At 32.8% G+C, this 20,500-nt stretch overlaps 1 protein-coding gene across 1 annotated transcript in view; it reads left to right on the top strand.

Moving 5' to 3' along the window:
* Window positions 1–20,500, top strand: part of CCDC178 (coiled-coil domain containing 178) — a 240,004-nt gene that overhangs the window by 9,479 nt on the left and 210,025 nt on the right. The window contains exons 4-7 of the mRNA XM_016195988.2: window positions 5,960–5,982; window positions 13,212–13,294; window positions 15,765–15,965; window positions 19,229–19,449. Coding sequence (XP_016051474.2) covers window positions 5,960–5,982; window positions 13,212–13,294; window positions 15,765–15,965; window positions 19,229–19,449 — 528 coding nt within the window. The remainder of the gene's footprint in view (window positions 1–5,959; window positions 5,983–13,211; window positions 13,295–15,764; window positions 15,966–19,228; window positions 19,450–20,500) is intronic.

Raw genomic sequence — 20,500 nt, 5'->3', positions numbered from 1 at the left:
CTTGAAAATACAGTGCTCTTGAATTTTTCTTTGTTCAATCCACAGTGATGCCTTTCTCTGATAAAGTTAGGTTTTTCCTGAGGACTCAGTGAGTGCAGTTTTGATGGGATAGGGTGGGGTCAAGGACAGGGAGAGAGTGATGTCCTCTCTGGGCCAAGCAGTTTTTCCTCTCCTTTTGATTTGCAACAGTTTCACTTTGTGCTTCTCCACAAACTGCTTGATTTTTAAACAGTGCTTTATTGAGATAGTTTATATACCATAAAGTTTGCCTTTTAAAGTGAACAACTGAGTGTTTTTTAGTGTATTTTCAGAGTTGTGTAACCATTATCATAATCACAAAAAGACGGCACCTTATATGATCCCATTAATATGAAATGACCAAAACAGGCCAGTGTATATAGAGACCAAAAAACAGGTTGAAGGTTTCCTGGGGCTGGGGCTCGAAGGTTGATGGGTATTGAGTTTCTTTTTGGAATAATGCTTGTTTGTTTTTAACCAGGATCATTTTAATCTTTTATTAGATAAAGCTCTATAAGTAATTGAAAAGCTACCATCTACTTTGGGTATGGAATACATTAGAGGAGTGAAAGATCAATCTTTTTTGGATCAGCCATGATAGTTTGTTTGTTCCTTATGTCACAGTGGCTTCCTTTGTGTCAGAATAAATTAAGCACTTACTATATATTATAGGCTTAATAATTGCCTGGATAACTTCCCATACAAATTAGGTTTTAAAATTTTTTTCTGCCACCTTATTCTACTAGACTAGACATACTTTTATTTAATTTGGAGTGATCTCTACTGAATTGAAATTTTTCTCTTTATTTAATCAATTCAAGTCATTTGGATGCAACCATGGTTTAAAAGAATGGATAGAGAGAAAGTACAGATGCTCCTTGACTTCCTAATTGAGTTACATCCCAATAAATGCATTTAATACACTTAAACCTACTGAACATCATAGCTTAGCCTTGCCTACCTTATACATATTCAGAACACTTATATTAGACTACAGTTGTGCAAAATCATCTAACACGATGAATATAGTATAGAGTATTGGTTGTTTACCCTCATGATGGTGTAGCTGACAGGGAGCTGTGGCTCACAGAATCAAGAAGGTATCTTACCATATATCAGTAGTCTAGGAAAATGTTTAAATTAAAAATTCGAAGTACATTTTCTACTGAATGCGTATTGCTTTTGTACCATCATAAAGTCGAAATGTTCTAAGTTGAACCATCCAGAGTTGGGGATTGTCTGTATTTAGAAATCGTTGTTTAAAACACAAAGACGATATTGTCCAAAAATAACATTATCGTCAGTAACAATGATAATGGAACTAAACTTTATTAAGTGCTTACTCTATATCATAGGTTTAATATGCATGTTTTCATTAACTCCTTATTGAAACCTTGTAAGGTAGAAACTACTATCATCCCCAATTTCAGATGAGGAAAATGATTCCAGAGGTTGATTTCCCCTAAGATCACACAGTCAGTGGCAAGACTATCATGCAGCCAGGTGTCTCTGTGACCTAAGAACATCCTGTTTATCACTGCGCATGTTATTTACCCGAGAGTATGTCAGCTAGGAGGGTTAAAACATGGTCGTTAAGATGGTTATAATTCTAATTGGAAAGCTTTGCTTTGATTACACCATTTCATATTTGTTTTTAATTTTGAAACCTAGTATTTAATCATCTGACCCTCTTGACCAAATTTCTGATGTTTGGAGCACTCTCATCCTGTTACCAATTATATTTCATTTGAAACTTAAGGACAGTTCAAATCTTGACATATCCACTGTTTCCCATTCTGTCATTTCCATTTTCCTTGATTTCCTTTCCTAATCAATTCATCTCTTAAATTGGTTATTTGCTCCTTTACTTCTTTATCCTGTCACCCTTCTAGTCTGAAAAAATACCAGTCCTGGAGAGATCTCTCAGATAGTCTACCATCTCCCCTTCTACACTCAACATGCTAAATAGGGCTGGAGAACATTATGCAGTAATTCAAATTTGAGATATTATACATTTGTGGTCTCCAACCTCAATGGGACCTTTAATAGTGTTCTGAAATTATTCTGTTTGTCAACCAGAACTTTCCCTAGTATTATTCTCTGGTATATCTACTCCAATCCTTTCCTTTGCTCAGGTCTCCAAATCTTCTACCTCACCTCTCGTATTTCTCTTCCTCCCCAAAATGGGAGATATAATAATAGAAATACCTCAGACTCCTGTTATCCCACGTATGAACATCCTTGAATTCCACAAACATTATTCCTTTTGTCCTTCCATGGAAGATTTCCTTCCCCCACCAATGGCTGCCACCTTTACCTGCATTCCATTGGACAAGTTTCTTGTTATCATCAGGTGTTCTGTACACCATCTTCCAAATCTCCATTTTTTTAAAACTCACTCCTGTCACGTTTAAAATATTGACGCTTCTCCTCTTTTCAAGGAAAAAAAATGTATCCCGTACATACCATTAAATGTATTCTTTTTTTCAATGTCTCTTACAGTTCCACTTAACATCTGAAGAGTTGCCTAAATTTAGAATCTCTGATATCTCACTTCCCAACTACTTATTCATTGAAATCTGCATTTGGTGTCCAGTATTCTAATGACAATACCTTCATAAAAGTGACCATTGTTTTTTCTGTTATCTGTTGCTATACACACATATACAAACACACACACTAAAACTTTGTGGTTAGAATAAACATTTATTTGGTTACAATTGAGCAATTTGTTCTGGGCTCAGCTGGGAAATTTTGTTGATTCTTGCCTGGGGCCAATAATGTGGATGCACACATCTGCTAACTCAACTGGGAGTAGTGATAAAGATGGCCTCACTCAACGGCTAGTGGCTAGGAGAGTGTTCTAAGAGGACAAATCTCAATGGGCAAGTGCTTAACAAAGCTTTGCTTGTGTTATGTTTACTGAAGCCCCACTGGCTAAAGCAAAGCATATAATCAGCCTCTCCAGTTAATGCAATAGAGCATCGATTTTCAATCTTTTTCATCTCATGGCGCACACAAACTAATTACTAAAACTCCATAGTACACAAAAAAATACATTTTTTGCTGACCTGACCAAAAAATAGGTGTAATTTTGATTCATTCACACTGGATGGCTAGTGCTGCACTGGCTGTTGTCATTTTTTTAATTTGACAAATCTAAGGGAAAAGAGGTCAGTGTCCCTGCCTAAATAGTTCAGTACTGCATGTTTTAAAAATTCCTGCAGCACACCGGTTGAAAATTGCTGCAGTAGAGTATTAGACAAGATGTGGATGCCAAGAGACATGATTCTTTGGGAACGATTTGTGTAGCAATCTATCAGTCCGTGGGCAACAGATCAAAGACTGATTTAAATAATTTTTCTTTATTGCTCATCACTTCTACAAAAATATTGCTAGGTTAAGGTCTTTATATTTTATCCTAAAATATTTCTAAAAATTTAAGTAACCTTTTTTTATCAGTATAAATTACATCATTTTTAATTACAGTATAAAGAGAATCAAACAGAATATTAATTAGATATTAATCACTTATTGAGGACTTTTAAATTTTTGGATAATTGTATCACAACTCATTAAGTGCCTCTTAACCAATTTCTTCCTGATTTTCTCATGATACTTCAAATGGCTTCTTAAAACTATCATAAAAATCAGCCTAATTATAGGCTTTGCACTATTCAGGACTCCAGGTTACCAGTTTCCAAAACCAAAAGATAACATTTTCCTGATTATTAATTAGTTTAGATCATATTAATATATTAATGTACTTATTGAATGTTCATTGTTTTCTATGTTTGTTTATCTTTTGCCTATTTTCTTTTAGATTTATTTGTATGTTCTTATTGACTTGTAGGAACAAATTATTATCTTTAGTTTGTTATATATGTTTTGAAGATATTCTTTAAGTTTGCCTTGTTTTCTTTATATCTTTTAGTAAAAAAGTTCTTAATTCTAATGTACTTAAATTTATCATTTTCCCCTTTATTTTAAGTGTTTTGCATCTTGTTAAAGAAATCTTTCCATACTGCAAGGTCATATAAGATATTTCCTTTTATTGTAAAATTTTAAACTTTTTCACTAGAGATTTGTTTAACAGTGTGAAATTGTGTGTAAGAATAGAATAAGTAGCAATTTTCATTTGTAAAAATCTGAAAATTATTTTTCTCAACATCAATTTTATTGCAAAATACTGTCATTTCTTAGAAATCAGCTATACTGTATTAATCATATATCAAGTTTTCATAATGATTGTATCTATTTCTGGCTCCTGTATTTCACCAGTTAGTTTAATTCTCTATTACAGTATCTCATTTCACTAATTTGCATGCTTCATAATATGTTTTGGTATCTGATATGGTAGTTCCCTCCTTTTTATCCTTTTATAGACTTCTTTGGCTATTTTTGGTACGTATAAATTCTAGAATAAGCTCGTCACATTCCATGCAAAATCCCATTGGGATTTCAAACAATTGCACCTATCATTTTTTCTTATGTAGATGAATTTAGTCTCTTCAAAAGTGTTTTTTAGATTCCATTGAATCTACTATACAATGAGCATAAGAAAATTTCATCAGTATAGAAAATACCAAAACTTGTAGAGGAGAAAACTAAGTAGGAAGTAAGTGGGGAAGATGGGCAAGTTGATGAAAACTCAATGTTAAATGATTGGTTCTTGAACATAGTCATGAGCTAAATAACATTTAAGTCAGTGACAGATTGTGTATAGGACCGTGGTCCCATAAGATTGTAACAGAATTGAAGGCCTCTGCTTTTGCCTAAAGAAACTTACATTTGAATCTGTAGCACCTTAGAATATTTTCACTCATTGATGAATCTGTCTTTGTTTTTCCTCCCACCTGTTTTTGTCTATGGGAGATTTTGCTAGTTCCGTAGGCTCCGTTTTGTTTATCTGTAGAGCCATAACTTCCATGTTTACTAGACAACCTTTCCATCTTAGACAGATCTCCGATGTGGTTAGAGAGTTCTCATGACAGTGACTAGGAGGCCACTTCTCAGCCATGTATTCTGGGTTGTTACAGGGGGACGGGGGAGATATAATACTGGCACATCTCACCACAGGCACCCCTTATATTATTTGCTTTAATTATCACCTGTTTATTTTCACAACCTGGGAATTCCACTCGAGCTCTGCAGAGAAGCCCTGCATCTCCCTGAAACCAGCTCCATTTATCTCTTCTGAGTTATACTTTTCTTTGCTCTATTTTCACTGTCAGTCTTAACAGAGTACTTTCTACTTCTGGGTATTCTTCTAAAATATATGGTCCTGTGATTTTATTGACATACATACATATTTTTCTCCAGAAATTTTGGTATGATATGGGAATTGAAGAGGAGTAATGATATATACCCAATCTAACATCTTGAATTGGAGATTATCTATGAAGCCCATAACATTCTGACTATATATTCCTTGTGTTTTGGGTAATTTATGCCCCTTACAGCTCAAGGTTCTTTTAGAGTATATCATAGAACATGACTCTTACCAAGGAGTTTTATAGTCCAGGAGAGGATTAATACAGGGGTAATACTATGGAAAACTTAAGTGTTTGGGAACTCATGTAATTATGTTTCTACTCTTTTGTAATATATTGAAGTTCAGTGGATATCATTCACTTCTGATTGTGTGGAAAGTCATTTGGGAGTAAGTGGCATTTGAACTGATCCTTGATGAAGGTGTAAGATTTAGAAACATATATGACAGGTGAGAACAATTAGGTGGCAGTAATAATGAAAATATAGGACTAGGTAGTAGAAGTACATGGCTGTTTTGGAAACAGAGTATAATTTAACAAAAATATAATGGAGTATGTGAAGTGGAGTAGTTACAGTTTTACCAGTAGGGTCAAGTATAAGTTAAGTTTACTATTGTTTTCTGAGATGCTTAAAATTTGATTTTTATGGATATCTTTTATTTTGACAGTTTGAAACTTCTTTTGAAGAATGGTAAGAACCTATCATGCTTCTTTTATTTTTTCATGCTCACATTTTGATGATCAATCTCCTGTAGATTTCAAAAGGAACAGAAAACTGAAAGCAGATTTTTTTTATATTAAACATTAAAATATAATTTTTTAAAAATGTAAGAATTAGGATATCACTGAAAATGACAGAATAGGGATATCCAGGGTTCTGTCCCACCACTGAACAACTATAAATTTGGCAAAAAATGGTCAGAATCAACTTTTCCCAAACTCTATAATCTAGTAAAAAACTTACAACAACCATGAGAAAAGTTAATGAAGAGTCTGCTACATTATATTAAGAGACCACGGTGGTGTTTTAAATTGCCTTCCTGCCATCCTCCAGCCCTCAGATCAGTGGAGGCAATGAAGAGTGCTACCTGCATTTGTGGTGCCCATTGCAAGTGCCAGAGTGAACAACATGGACCTTCATCTTGAAGAATTGTGTTTCAGTATTTTAACCTATCTGACGACTCCCAGACTGATCGACTCAAGGCTTGTCTTTGTTTTGCCTGAGTTGGAGCAATCCCAGACCTTGAACCACTTCCAGGTAGTGTTTATTGAAAGCATTTAAAGGCATACACTTGCCACCACTGTATGAGGCTGTTGATAACAGTTGGACCTAGCATTTGATACACTAAAATACCTGGGAAAGAAGAGGTTGAGAAGATACATGAGGAAATAAGGCTCTTCAAAGCTTTCACGCATATTGGAGAATCAAGAAGTGCACACATATAACCAATGCTAGGCACATGCTGAGGGAAGAACCAAGAAGACCCTAATCTTGTACCTGTGGCTAATCATTAGGATCTGCACAGGCAGGAATTGATGGTAAGAGGCAGAGTTGTAAATAGTCTGGATTAGCATTGAAGGAGTACTCCAGTACAGAGCCAATCTGTTAAGATTGGGAGGGTATTTTTTTCCTATTTCCTCTGTTTTGGATCCAGGTATTTAAGCTAATCAATAAACTAATGAAACACTTACCTTAGTGGCAGGCCACTCATGACAAATTATACACATATTTGAAAGATACAAAAAGTCTTTCAAAGAATTATTAAACAAAGAAATAACAACCACCCATAACAAATAGCAACAATAACCCCAATAGACAGAGGCTAACCTTATTTACATTTCACATGAAAATATTCAAAATGTTCAGTTTTATACAAAAAGTATGAGTCAGGCAAAGAAGAAAAGATAGTTTGTCCCATTAACAATAAAAAAAGAGAAACCATCCCAGATATTAGACTTATTATATATAGATTTTAAATCAACTGTCTTATATATTCTTAAAGAGATAAAGGAAACTATTGACAAAGAACTAAACAAAATCAGGAATCTAACATCTCAGCAAATACAGAATATCAATAAAGTGATTGAAAATATAAAAAAGAGGAAAACAGACATTCTGGAGCTGAAAAGTATAGTAATTGAAATGAAAATTTAATTAGAGATGTTCATCAACAGGTTTGAGCAGGCAGAAGAAAGAATCAGGGATTTGAAGATAGGTCAATTGAGATTTTATCCAGGCTGAGGAGGAGAAAGACGAAGGAAGAAAAATGAGCAGAGCCTAATAGACTCCAGGGACATCATCAAGAATATAAATATACCAACAATGGGAGTACAAGAATGACTGCGGGAGAGAAAAAGGGGGAGAAAGAGTATCTGAAGAAACACTGGCTGAAAACGGCTCAAAGAACTCCAAACAGGATAAACTCAGAGATCCACACTAAGACACATCTTAATGAAATTGTTGAAAGCCTGGGACAGAGATAGTACAGGTTTCCCCACTATCCAAAAGTAGTGCATTCCACTGAGACTTTTTGTAAACTGAAATGGCATAAAGCAAAGAAGCAATTACTATTCATCTATATGGAAGAATTTCTGAGCATTCCCAGATCCCCAAAATCATACAAAATATGCTTAATTACATCTAGCTTTATGTTAAGTGTAACACTCTTACAAGTTTTCTTAGGTTTTTCTGATACTTTAGGACACATCTTGTTAATGGATGCACAAAATAAATCGAGGTGAAGCACATGCTCACAGACACAGTTCAAAGCTATGGTAGCTTGATACTGAGATGCTGAGTGTAGTTCCCAAAGAAGGAGCTTGGAGGTGCCATTCTCACTGCTTGGTGTGTTTGCTACCAATGTAATGACTTGCTGCAAAACAAATGCTGAACACTACTTTTACTCTTTGCCTTTTTTCTTAAAAGCAAAAAAATTCTCTTTGGTTTTCTTTCACTTAGTGAAACCAGGTACTAATGAAGGTCTTTTGTAAAAGCAAAGGGGAATAATATGAACTCTCGAATATCAGGGTATACCTATATATTGAAAGCAAGAGAGATGTGACTCGTCATGTACAAGGGATCCTCAACAAAATTAGCAGCCACTTTTTCATCAGAAATTATGGAGGCCACAAGGCAGTGAAATGACATATTTTAGTTATTGGAAGAAAAAAACCTTTCAAACAAGAATTCTGGATCCTGGAAAAGTGTTCTTCAAAAACAAAGGAGAAATTAAGATTTTTCTAGAGAAACAAGAACTGAAGGGCTTCATCACTTGAAGACCTGTCCAATCGGAAATCCTAAAAGGAGTCCTTCAGGCAGAAATGAAAGACACTGGACAGTAATTTGAGGCCATATTAAAAAAACATAATGGAAAACAGTAAAGGTAGCTACAAAGATAAAAATTCAGTATAATTGCATTATTATTTTGTTATATCTTTTACTTTTCTATACAATTAAAAATATAAATGGGTAAAATCATAATTATAAATCTATATTAATGGTGACACAATTTATAAATGTGTAATTTGCAAAAATAAAGGGAAGGAGCAGAGCTATAAAGGAACAGAATTCTTTAATACTATTAAAAATACATTGATTCTAATTTAAACTTAAATTTCATGAAGTTAAAATGTTAATTGTAATCTCCATGGAGCTACTAAAAAAAATTCTAAAAATAAAACTTAAAAATTCAGAAATCCAATAAGAAACTTAAACAGTATACTAGAGAAATAAACCACAATTAACCACAAAAGAAGGCAGTTATGGAGAAATTAAAGAATGAAAATTATATAATATAGAAAACAACAAAATTGCAGAAGTTGGTCCTTTCTTATCAGTGGCCCTTATAAGTTGGTCCTTTCTTATCAATTTTCATGAAAATGGATTTAACTTTTATTAAAAGGTAAAAAGAAATAGAATGGATAAAAATGAATTATCCTACTATATTCTTTCTATAAGAGAGTCACTTGAAATCCAAAGAAACAAGTAGGTTGAAAGTGGAAAAATAATTATATTTCATGAAAATTGTAACCTAAATAGAGATGGAGTGGCTATACTAATATCACACAAAATAGACTCTAAGTCTAAATATATTACAAGAGACATAGGGTGCTCGTAAAAGGGTCACTCCATCAAGATGATATAAAATTATAAACATACATACATAAAAACTTAACCTCAAAATATATGAAGTATAAACTGGCCAAATTGAAGGGAGAAGTACACAGTTCTATAATAAGAATTTGAAAATTCAATATCCTCACCTTCAATTATGGATAAAAGAACTAAAAAGAAGATCAATAGGAAATAGACTTGACTAATACTAGAAACATCTACACCTAGCTGACTTATATAATACACTTCACCCAACAACAGTAGTAAACACATTCTTTTCATGTTTATAGTGAACATTATTCAGGATCATATAGTAAGCCACAAAAAAATTCTCAATAAAGTTACAGATATTGAAATCATACAGAGTATCTTCTGTGTCCCAATAGAATGAAACTAGAAATCAATAACAGAAGGAAATCTAAAAATTTTATGTATATGTGGTAATTAAATGACACACTGAAAAAACCCTAATGAGTCGCTGTAACCACAGGGGAAATTAAAAAATACTTTGAGATGAATTAAAAATGAAAACAATGTAGCAAAACTTATGGAATATAGCAAAACATTAGTCAGGGAAATTTATTGCTATAAAGTCTTATATTAAAAAAGAAGATTCCTGTCCTGGCTGGCATGGCTCAGTTGGTTGAGCATTGTCCCATGCACCAAGAGGTTGCTAATTTGATTCCAGGTCAGGGCACATGCCCAGGTTGGGGCTTGATCCCCGGTAGGGGGTGTGCAGGAGGCAGCCGATCGATGTTCCACTCCCACATCGATATTTCCCTTTCTCACTTCCTCTTCCTTACTCTCTCTATAAAAAAATCAGTTAAAATATTTTTTAAAAGAAGATTCTCCATTTAGTAACTGAGCTCTATACCTTATAGAACTAGAAAAGAACAAATGTGCTAAAGCTAGAAAAAGAAAGGAAATAATAAAGATTAGAGCAGAGAAAAATGAAATAATTTTTTAAAAAGTATCAGTGAAAACAAAAATTGTTTCTCTGAAAAGATCAACCAAATTCACAAACCTAGACTGACCAAAAATGAAATAAAGTAAAATAAAATAAAATAGGGACTTGAATTACTAAAATCATAAAAAATTAGGACATTAATACAGACCTTACAGAAATAAAAATGTTTATAATACTATGAACAATTAATAATACTATGAACAGCAAATTAGATAATGAAGATGAAATAGACAAATTTTTAGAAACACGGGACTATCAAAACTGACTCAGGAAGTAGAAAATCTAAACATCTCTAACAAGTAAAGAGATCAAATCAGTGATCAAAAATTACTCACCAGAGAAAAGCCAAGAACCAGATGGCTTCACTAGTGAATTCTACTAGATATTGAAAGAAGAATACCAATGCTTCTCAAACTCTTTACAAAGATAGAAGGCATGAGAACACTTCCTAACTCATTCTGTGAGGCCAGTGGTACCCTGATACTAATGCCAGATAAAGACATCACAAGGAGCTATAGACCAATGATTTTATGACTGTCAATACAGAAATGCTCAAGAAAATACTAGCCACCTGTATCAAGCAACATATTAATGGAATTATATATCACAACTAAGTGATATTTATCCTAGGAATGGAATGGCTGTTCCAAATACAAAAATAATCAATTTACCACAGTAATAAAGGCAAAGAGGAAACCCACCTGAACATCTCAATTGATATGGGAAGTAGGTGGCAAATTCCAACACCTTTTTATGTTGAAAACACTCAAAAAACTAGGATTGGAGGGGAATTTTCAAAATATGTTAAAGGACATATATGAAAAGTACTTGACTGACATCATACTTAATGGTGAGGACTGTAAGTTTTTACCCAAGATCAGGAATGAGACAGGGATGGCCCACTGGTTGCCACTTTTATTAAACGTTGGAACCTTCGCACATTGCTGATGGGAATGTAAAATGGTTCAGCCGATGTGAAAAACAATTTGTTGATTCCTCAGATAGTTAAACCTAGAATTACCATATAACCCAACGTTCCACTCAGGTATATACACAAAAGTTTTTAAAACAGGTGTTCAAACAAAAACTTTACAAATGTTCATGTCATGAGCATTCACAATAGCCAAATGGTGGAAACAGTCTCAGATCCTTCCTTGGATTAATGATAAATAAAGGGTTGTGGATCTGTGCAACGGAATATTACTCAACCATAAAAATTAATGAAGCTCTGATACATGCTTTACCATAGGTAAACTTCTAAACCATTAGGCTAAGTTAAAGAAGCCAGAAACAGTCATTGTATGATTCCATTTATATGAAATATCCATACTAGGTAAATCTTACAGAGATGGGAAGCAAATTAGATCTTGCCAGGGGCTAATGGGAGAGGGAAAGGGGAGAAATTGCTTAATTAATAGAGGGTGTTCTTTCTTTTTTTTAAAAAAAAATTGATTTTATAGAGAGAGAGAAAAAGGGAGAGGGAGAGAGAGAGAAACATTTGTGAAAGAGAAACATCAATTGGCTATCTCCTGCATGCCCTCTATTGGGAATCCAGCCACAACCTGGGCATGTACTCTAACCAGGAATTGAACCAGCGATCTCTTGGTGCATGGGATGATGCCCCGCCACCTGAGTGAGCCACAGCAGCCAGGGCTAGAGGGTATTCTTTTGAGGTGAAAAAAGAATTTGGGAACTAGATGGGGATGGTGATTGCACACATTGAATGTATTAAATGCCATTGAAGTTTACACTTCCAAATCGTTAATTTTCTGTTTTGTGACTTGTCTCTTTCTCTCTGTCTTAGTCTCTCTCTCTCTTTCTCTCTCTCTCTCTCTCTCTATATATATAATATATATATATTTTAAAATTAAACAGAATTGTGTTGGTCTAAAACTTAACTGCATTTTTGAATATAATACACAAAAATAGATCCAATTATGTGTAATATCATACTATGTCATGTATGATTGGTATTGCAAGACAGTGGGGAGAGCATTATTTCATAATAGATGTTGGGATAATTATTTTTCTGTTTTTAAAAGCAAACAAACAAGAAAAATGCATTACTTTATTCAAAAGAAATACTAAAATGAAATTAAAAATGAAGGAAGAAAATATAATGAATATATTTCTGACCTCAGAATAAACAGACTTTTCTAAATAACTTGTAGAATTACAACAAAACAAATATGCAGCCATCAGAAATAGCAAGTGGTGGTCATAGATACAGCTCATAATACTTCCTCAAAAAATACTTCTATTTAAATACAGTGAAACCTAGTCTAAGGTCAAAGAATTGGACAGGAGTAATATTTTAATGAGAAATATATTGTTTTTCAACATATAGAACTTTAGCTGAAAGATTCTTTAGAAAAGAAATAACATTTTAATTTGGACATTTTCCTAAAACCTTATTAAACTTCAAATCTGACATAGTGTTCTTGCTCCTTCTCATTTATGTTGATACCCCAGGAATTGCTAAACTGAAATTAGAGAAATAGCTCATTTAAATTAGTTTTAAAAAATCCCTTTTTCGGATAGCAAGTCTCTAGGAAAGACCAGTTATTTTTATGAAAAAATACTGCTTTATTATCACCTTAAAGTTTTCAGATCATTTGTAACAAATTTTAAATTTCTGTTAGTATACCGTGAAGTACAAAACCCGTTATCTATTAGAATTTTGCAGAATTAATCTCCAATATAGTAGAATTAGTGTGTATGTAGTAAGTTTCACTACAAACATTTAAAATTCTGTGTAAGCGCAGCACCTAAAATTTGTTTTACTAATTTTAAGTACAGCCCTCCTATAGTAATTGGTTTCTTATTTCCCATTACATAGGAGCAGGACTTCTGCAAAAGACCTGAAAGAAGATTGGACTATTGCTACACCAATCAAAGAGGTCAAACCCAAAGAAGAGAGAGGTAAAGTTGGACTGCATACTTAGATAAGTGTAATTATATTTAAAAGCTCATTGACTTTTCATTTCCTATATTTCTAATTTTCACAGTGTTTTAACAGCTTTATAATTCTTAGGAGTGTCTAATAGAGGAAAGAGCCTGCTATATAATTTGATTAAAATTAAACATTTGTTCAACAAACATTTATTAATGACTATTATGTACCGTGTACTTGTCTATGTCCTGAGTGTATAATGATCCCGGCCCTCCTCTCAAGAAGCTGACTTATAATTCCAGTTCTGTGCAGTAGAACTTTCTGTGATATCAAAGTGTTCTATATCTACACTGTCCAATAGTATGTCAGCCACATACAGTGTTTGAGTTCTTGAAATGTGGCAAGTGAGACTGAAGAATTTAATTTTTAAGTTTAACTTTAACTTAGATTTAAATAGAAATAGCCACATGCGGTTCATGGCTACCGTATTGGTCGTCACAGCTCTACTATTTATATAAATCAAGATTAATATTCTTGTCACAATTTACAAAATGTAAAATAATTTATATACTGGAATAAAATGTGTGTTAAAATTCTTCAGTGTATTTGAATATATTCTTGGTATTAAATTAACTCCTTCCCCCTCCTTACCACAAAAATTTGTTAAACACCTTCCTTAAGTGAAAGATAACTAATAAACTCAGGACTTTTTAAAACAAGAATATTTTATTCAAAGCTGTCATTCATAGTTAGCCTCTGTTTCTACTGCTTTACTTTTTACTATTAAGGCCTATAATGAAGATAAAAACCTCATTCATTACTTCTTAATTATTCACATGATAAATGCTGGGAGAAAAACAATATATTATCAGTCAGAATAACTTAAATTAACTACAATTATGTTGATTATAAACATGTACATTTGACTCTAAAACACAAGACAGTATCAAGATAAGGAAGATTTATTATAAATGTTTATGCTAAAAATGTCAGGTGGTTGGTCACTTACTCAATATGAAACAGTAAAGCTGATTGAGATAGTATTCTAGAAAAAATTGAGAGAGATATTAAATACAATGAATTGGAGACCCCCCAAGGTATACACACAGCATTTATTTTAGAATGCGATGATAGAAACAGTATAAAAGTCATCTTGTAAAAATATAATGAACACCTTTGGACACAAATATATCTAATCAGAAGTGCTTTAAATTAAGTGGCATTAACTTCTTCACGTGTTTGAGACTGAAATCTTGTTATAGAAGTTAAATGGATCATAAGTTGGCTGGAGAATCCAGTGTTTAATGTGTATATTGTTAAAAAAAATGCAGACAACTAAGAATATGAAGTTTACAGGATGTGATAGGATTTGGAAAAATAAAAATAAAAAGAAGGTAATAGACCAAATAAATAGATATCAAATAAAGTACCAGTCTGGAAAAATATAATTTTATTCATTGCAATAGAGAAACTTGTTTAATTCCTTTTAGGCAGGACGCTGAATTTCTTTGACAAGACCGTAGGTTAGAAGACGAAACTGTCTCTGCTCAGGTTCCACGTATAGTCATTATGTAACACTACCTTCTTGTAGAAATTATTGTCTTTATTGTCCAAAAACAAAAGAAAACAATGATATATTAGCTGCCTTTCTCCTTGATCCAGTTTTACTGTTTTTTTCTCGGCCTCAGTGCTTTGGGGGCTTTGCCTCTCTTGGGACTGTGTTTACGTCATCTTGTTAAGTCACATTTTGGCAAAAGTCACTGTTTACAAGTATAAATGTCACCAGGGTGGGACCCATATCCATATTCTTTACTGATCTGTTTCCAGGGAGAGAGCATATGCCTAGGATTTAACAGGTTCTCTATCCATTTCTTACTTAAATAGAAGAATGGCCATATTAATCATTTCATTAACATTAAACCATATCATTCCAGAGCTGTGAACCAGGAATCACAAACATCTCTCATTAAAGGAGTTAATTTGTGTTATAACTGAATAAATAGAATTTGGAAACAACAATAAAATTTTGGCAAGGCTAAGTAGATATTATCATCTGATAAGATAAAGAATATTAAGTGTCCTGTTTCTAAGAACCATCTGAGGATTTCCAGTATTTATCTGATGTAATAATTATGATTTCCTTTTCTCAAAGAATGAGAGGAAACACAAGCACAATTTAAAACTACAGCTCGTGAACAGAACATGTGTTGTGTTTTTTTCCTTCAAATAAAATATTGTGCATGAAAGATGTTGGTTGAGATTTAGCTATTCTAATTGTTTTATAAAATGTCCATTTAAAAATCTTACTTTCAAAATTTATAATCAATGTTATGATTGTATTATAATAAAATGGTCTTTAAAGGGCTAATTTGTTTTTCTAAAATTTTCTTATTAAACATATAAATATTAAATAGAGTGATACAACTAGTACCCATGTTCACACCACCCGGTTTATAGGCTGATTCATTAACAAATGTGAATGCATATTCCTATTTTAAGATGAAAAGTGTCCAGAATTAAAGCAGGAAATGGAAACACTGCTATCAGAGGCCATTTATCTCATTAAATGTCTAGAAACTGACCGTGCAGAAGCTGAAAAAGCTTTGAAACACCAAAAATCAAGAAGGAAAATGATAAATATGACAATTGACTCTTGGTCAGTCTGGAGACTTCAAGAAATCCCGTTAGCTGTGCAGAAAGGTAATATTTATTTTTCATACTACCATTTACTTTGTTAGAGAGGCATGGATAATCAATTGTAGCTGTAAATAAAAAATCGACTCTCTTTTAGTGACCATATTATTTTGCATCCAAACTGGTGGACTTTTAATAGATGCTATTAATGATAATGTTTAGTTGGAAGGAATGTATTGAGCAAACCTCGACCTGCTGTCATTAGTGTTTGTTTGAAATTCCTTAGGATTTATGGTAACCAAGGGGTCCACAAATGTTTGGTATATACTTCATATAACGACTACAGTATTTGAAGACTAGAAATTTAAAGTGATTGCCAGTTAGTGTTATTGGCCACATCTTTAAACATAGTAAGACACAAGAGTTCTAAGCAACATTTTAGCAACTACATGCATCTGCTTTAGAGAATTCAGTAGTAAATATTATTGATAACTTCTAGCAGGCTATAAAACTCAGGATGTTTCCAAGAGTCATGCAGATAACAAATGTTTCAAAAGGAAAATGCTATCTTTTAGACTACAGAGTGAGAGACCTATGGTAAAGTATTCAATAATCTAAAGGCATTCAATTTTTTATTCTCCAAACACTGTGCCTACCTATCAAAACATGCCTGACTACATGATTCTGCCTGAGGCTGGAAGTTGTTTGTGCTATTGTAGGGTAAAAATTCTGATTCAGGATTTACATGTTTTACAAATGGATTATTTTAGGGTGCTCATATAACCTAGCGTTTAAACCAAGACACCTCTGAGAGAAAAAGCGATGCCATTATGAATTACTTTGGGATAACAGCCATTAATTCAAATAATGTGTAAAAATGAACTCATACACACACCCGTTATAATGTTATGTATTCTAAAACTGTAGTCTCCAAAGTAGGGTGTACACATTTTAGGGGGTGGCAAGAAAAGATTAGAATTTTTATACATATTTTTACATTTTTTCCTGATTACTTGGGTTTTAATATTGTTTTTATTATGCCTGACAAAATACCGTTACCCAGTGGCTCCTCAACTATGTTATTTTAATAAAATAAGTTACATATAGGTTTAACGGTTTTTTCTCTTTCTAAAGTAATACTGGCCTCACAGCTTGAACTCCCCATTTGTTCACTTCCTTCTGGGGAACCGAAGAAGCAGGAAAGGGGCCCAGAGCCTAGGCTGGGAACGACTTTAATCCAAGCTTTGTCTATGCTCTTTTCTCCCTTTATTCTAAAGAGTTAACTGTAAAAATTTCACAAAAACACTCCAAGCTCAGGTAAGAGTAGATATTTTTCTACCCACAGGGATATATTTCATCTCAGATAAAATTCCAAGATGAGGAGTTGCTCAATAGCAAATATAAAACACACAAAGATCCAGCTTTAATGAGGGTAACGCAGTAGAAATAGACAACAGAATCTTCCTCAAAAAGTTTTCAGATATTGGATTATACAGTACATTATAATATAAGTGTGTTTTATATGTTTCAAGAAATAAAAAGAAGTTTGAAAATAAAAATAAGGACTAATAAGCAACTGTCTTTACTTCATTGTATGTTCTTGCCTCCTTTGTCAAATATTAATTGACCATAATGGCGTGGGTCAATTTCTGGGTTCTCTGTTCTGTTCCACTGATCTATATGTCTGTTCTCGTGCCAGTACCAGGCTGTTTTGATTACAGTGGCTTTGTAGTGTAACTTGCTATCTGGTACTTTGATCCCTCCAACTTTGTTCTTTTTTCTCAAGATTGCCGTGGCTGTTTGGCATCTTTCTTGGTTTCGTATAAATTTTTGAAGTGTTTTTTCTAGATCTGTGAAATATGCTGTTGGTATTTTAATAGAGATTGCATTGAATTTATAGATTGCTTTGGGTAGTATGCACATTTTTATGATGTTAATTCTTCCAATCCATGAATATGGTATATTTTTCCATTTGTTTATATCTTTCTCTGTTTCTTTTTTCAGTGTCCTGTGTAGTTTTCCGAGTACAGGTCTTTTACATCTTTGGTTAGGTTTATTCCTAGGTATCTTATTTTTTAGTTGCAATGGTAAATGGGATTGTTTTTTTAGTTTCTGTTTCTGAGAGTTCATTATTGGTGTATAAAAATGCCATAGATTTCTGGGTGTTAGTTTTGTATCCTGCTACCTTGCTGAATTCATTCATTAAATCTAGTAGTTTTTTGGTGGAGTCTTTAGGATTTTCTATGTACAATATCATGTCATCTGCAAATAATGACAGCTTTACTTCCTCTTTCCAATTTGGATGCCTTTTACATTTTCTTCTTGTCTAATCCCTGTGGCTAGGACTTCCAGTACTATGTTGAATAAGAGTGGTTAAAGTGGACACCCCTGCCTTGTTCCTGTTCTTAGGGTAAATGGTTTTAGTTTTCGCCCATTGAGTAGGATGTTGACTGTAGGTTTGTCATATATGGCCTTTATTATGTTGAGGTATGATCCCTCTAATTCCCACTTTGCTGAGGGTTTTTATCAAAAATGGGTGTTGGGATTTTATTGAATGCTTTTTCTGCATCTATTAATATGATCATGTGATTTTTGTCTTTCAATTTGTTTATGTGATGTATCTTGTTTAGTGATTTGCAAATATTATACTAGCCTTGCATCCCTGGAATAAATCCCACTTGGTCATGATGTATGATCTTTTTAATATATTGCTGGATCTGATTTGCTAATATTTTGTTGAGGATTTTACTAGTAGACTTTTTAAAGGAAAGCAAAAATGGAAATAATAAAAGACTTACTAAAAATGAAAATTATATTACTTAAAATTAATAACTCAGTGGCTGGTTAAATGGTTTATTAGACAAAGAACAGTAATAATCGTAAGTTGTAAAATTTGAGGAAATTGCATGGAATGCATCACAGCTACACAGGAGGTGGAAAATATAAATAAAATATCTAAAATGGAGTATAAAATGAGAAGGTATAATGAATATCTAGTAGAAAACCATCATGGGGATTATAATGGTAATACTTAACAAGATAATGACTGACTTTTTAAAACGAAGTTAGAGTGATTATATATAACCCAGTACATATATTGGTTGTACTAAACAGAATTATACCTAAACAATTATTAACTTATAAAACATATATTTTAATCCCTTCAGTTATAAATACAGAAGGCAATATATTTTATAATGCAGTAATAAAATAACATTTTAAGATTCCCAGATAAGTAATTTCTGAAACAAAAAATATTTCATACATATCTGTTATTAAACTTACATTTCAAAATCGGATTTTTCTTGTTCTTATCATTGTATGTCTAGAACACGAGGCCTATTTGAGAGATATCATAGAATTACGATGGCATCTTGAAGATAAATCTCACCATCTAAAACATTTTGAGGAACAAAACGCAAAATGGGAAGAAACAAATGCAAAGGTTCAAGCAGATGTTGATTACATGAATGAAAATGGTCCTCTACTGAATTCAAAGTTGACCCAGGAACTTGAAACTCTGAAGAAATATGATAAAAAAAAAAATGAGGTAAATGAATTAATATGCTTTTTATAGATTGTTCCTTAGTTATATAAAAATATTTCCACTATAAAAAGTTAATATATCTTTAAAGTTAATATATCTTTAAAGGTTTACTGTTTCATTGAAAACTGACCTACTATTTATTTCCCAGAGGAATTATTATAACTATATACCATACAGTTGAGTGGTATTCATTTCAATTGTGTGGTCTTCCCTTTTATATTTAGGGGCATTAATAATATTTAGTCAACCTATTAGTAAAATATTGGAGATTTAAAACTATGTGGTAATTTTTGAAATTGTAAATTGAACTGAGGGCGAATGCAAGGAGAATATATCAGTCAGTTTCATTGTTGATGAAAATAAATAAAGTGTAGTCTTTTTAATGATTAATTATCATTTAACTTTCCTATTTGTGGGACTGTATTATAGAAACATAAGTTACTTATACATGCCACAAAATCAACAAATTGAATTTTGTATCGTATTTGCCTTTGATAATTTTAAGGTAAATAAAGTCAAATATCTCCTGTATTCCTCTCAGCAGTTCCATTTTCCTCCCTTACTCTCCAAAGACAACCGTTTCATGAAATTGTTTCTAAGCAAAATTTGTGTATTTTATATATATTTATGTATGTATGCACAATACATAGTATTTTTAATTGTTCAAATAGTATCAAATGTTGGGGAACTTTGTGCAAATTGTTTTTTAATATGACATTGTTTTAGAAATCAAGCTACTGTTGATACAATATAGATTGAGTTCATTCATTTTACTTTCCACGTTTCATCAGATAGCTCACAATTTATTATTTCCCATTTTCTCTTCTCTTGTTCACCTGAGTTGTTTCTAACATTTGGCAGTAAAAATACTGATTTGATCATAAACAATAAGCTACTATTACCATGTTTCTCTCTGTGTGCCTCCCTCTCTCTGTCTCTTCATCCTGTAGGTTCTGTTTCTCTGGAGAACCCAGAATAAGGCAGCCACTATTAATGCAGTGATTGCCTTTTCACTATTTCCTCATCACTGTGTCTCTCATTGCATCTTACATTC

The sequence above is a fragment of the Miniopterus natalensis genome, chromosome 7 (genome assembly GCF_054644295.1).
Source record: "Miniopterus natalensis isolate mMinNat1 chromosome 7, mMinNat1.hap1, whole genome shotgun sequence".
Taxonomy (NCBI): domain Eukaryota; kingdom Metazoa; phylum Chordata; class Mammalia; order Chiroptera; family Miniopteridae; genus Miniopterus; species Miniopterus natalensis.
The sequence above is the reverse complement of the archived record's forward strand: the minus strand, read 5'-3'. Positions and strand labels throughout refer to the sequence as shown.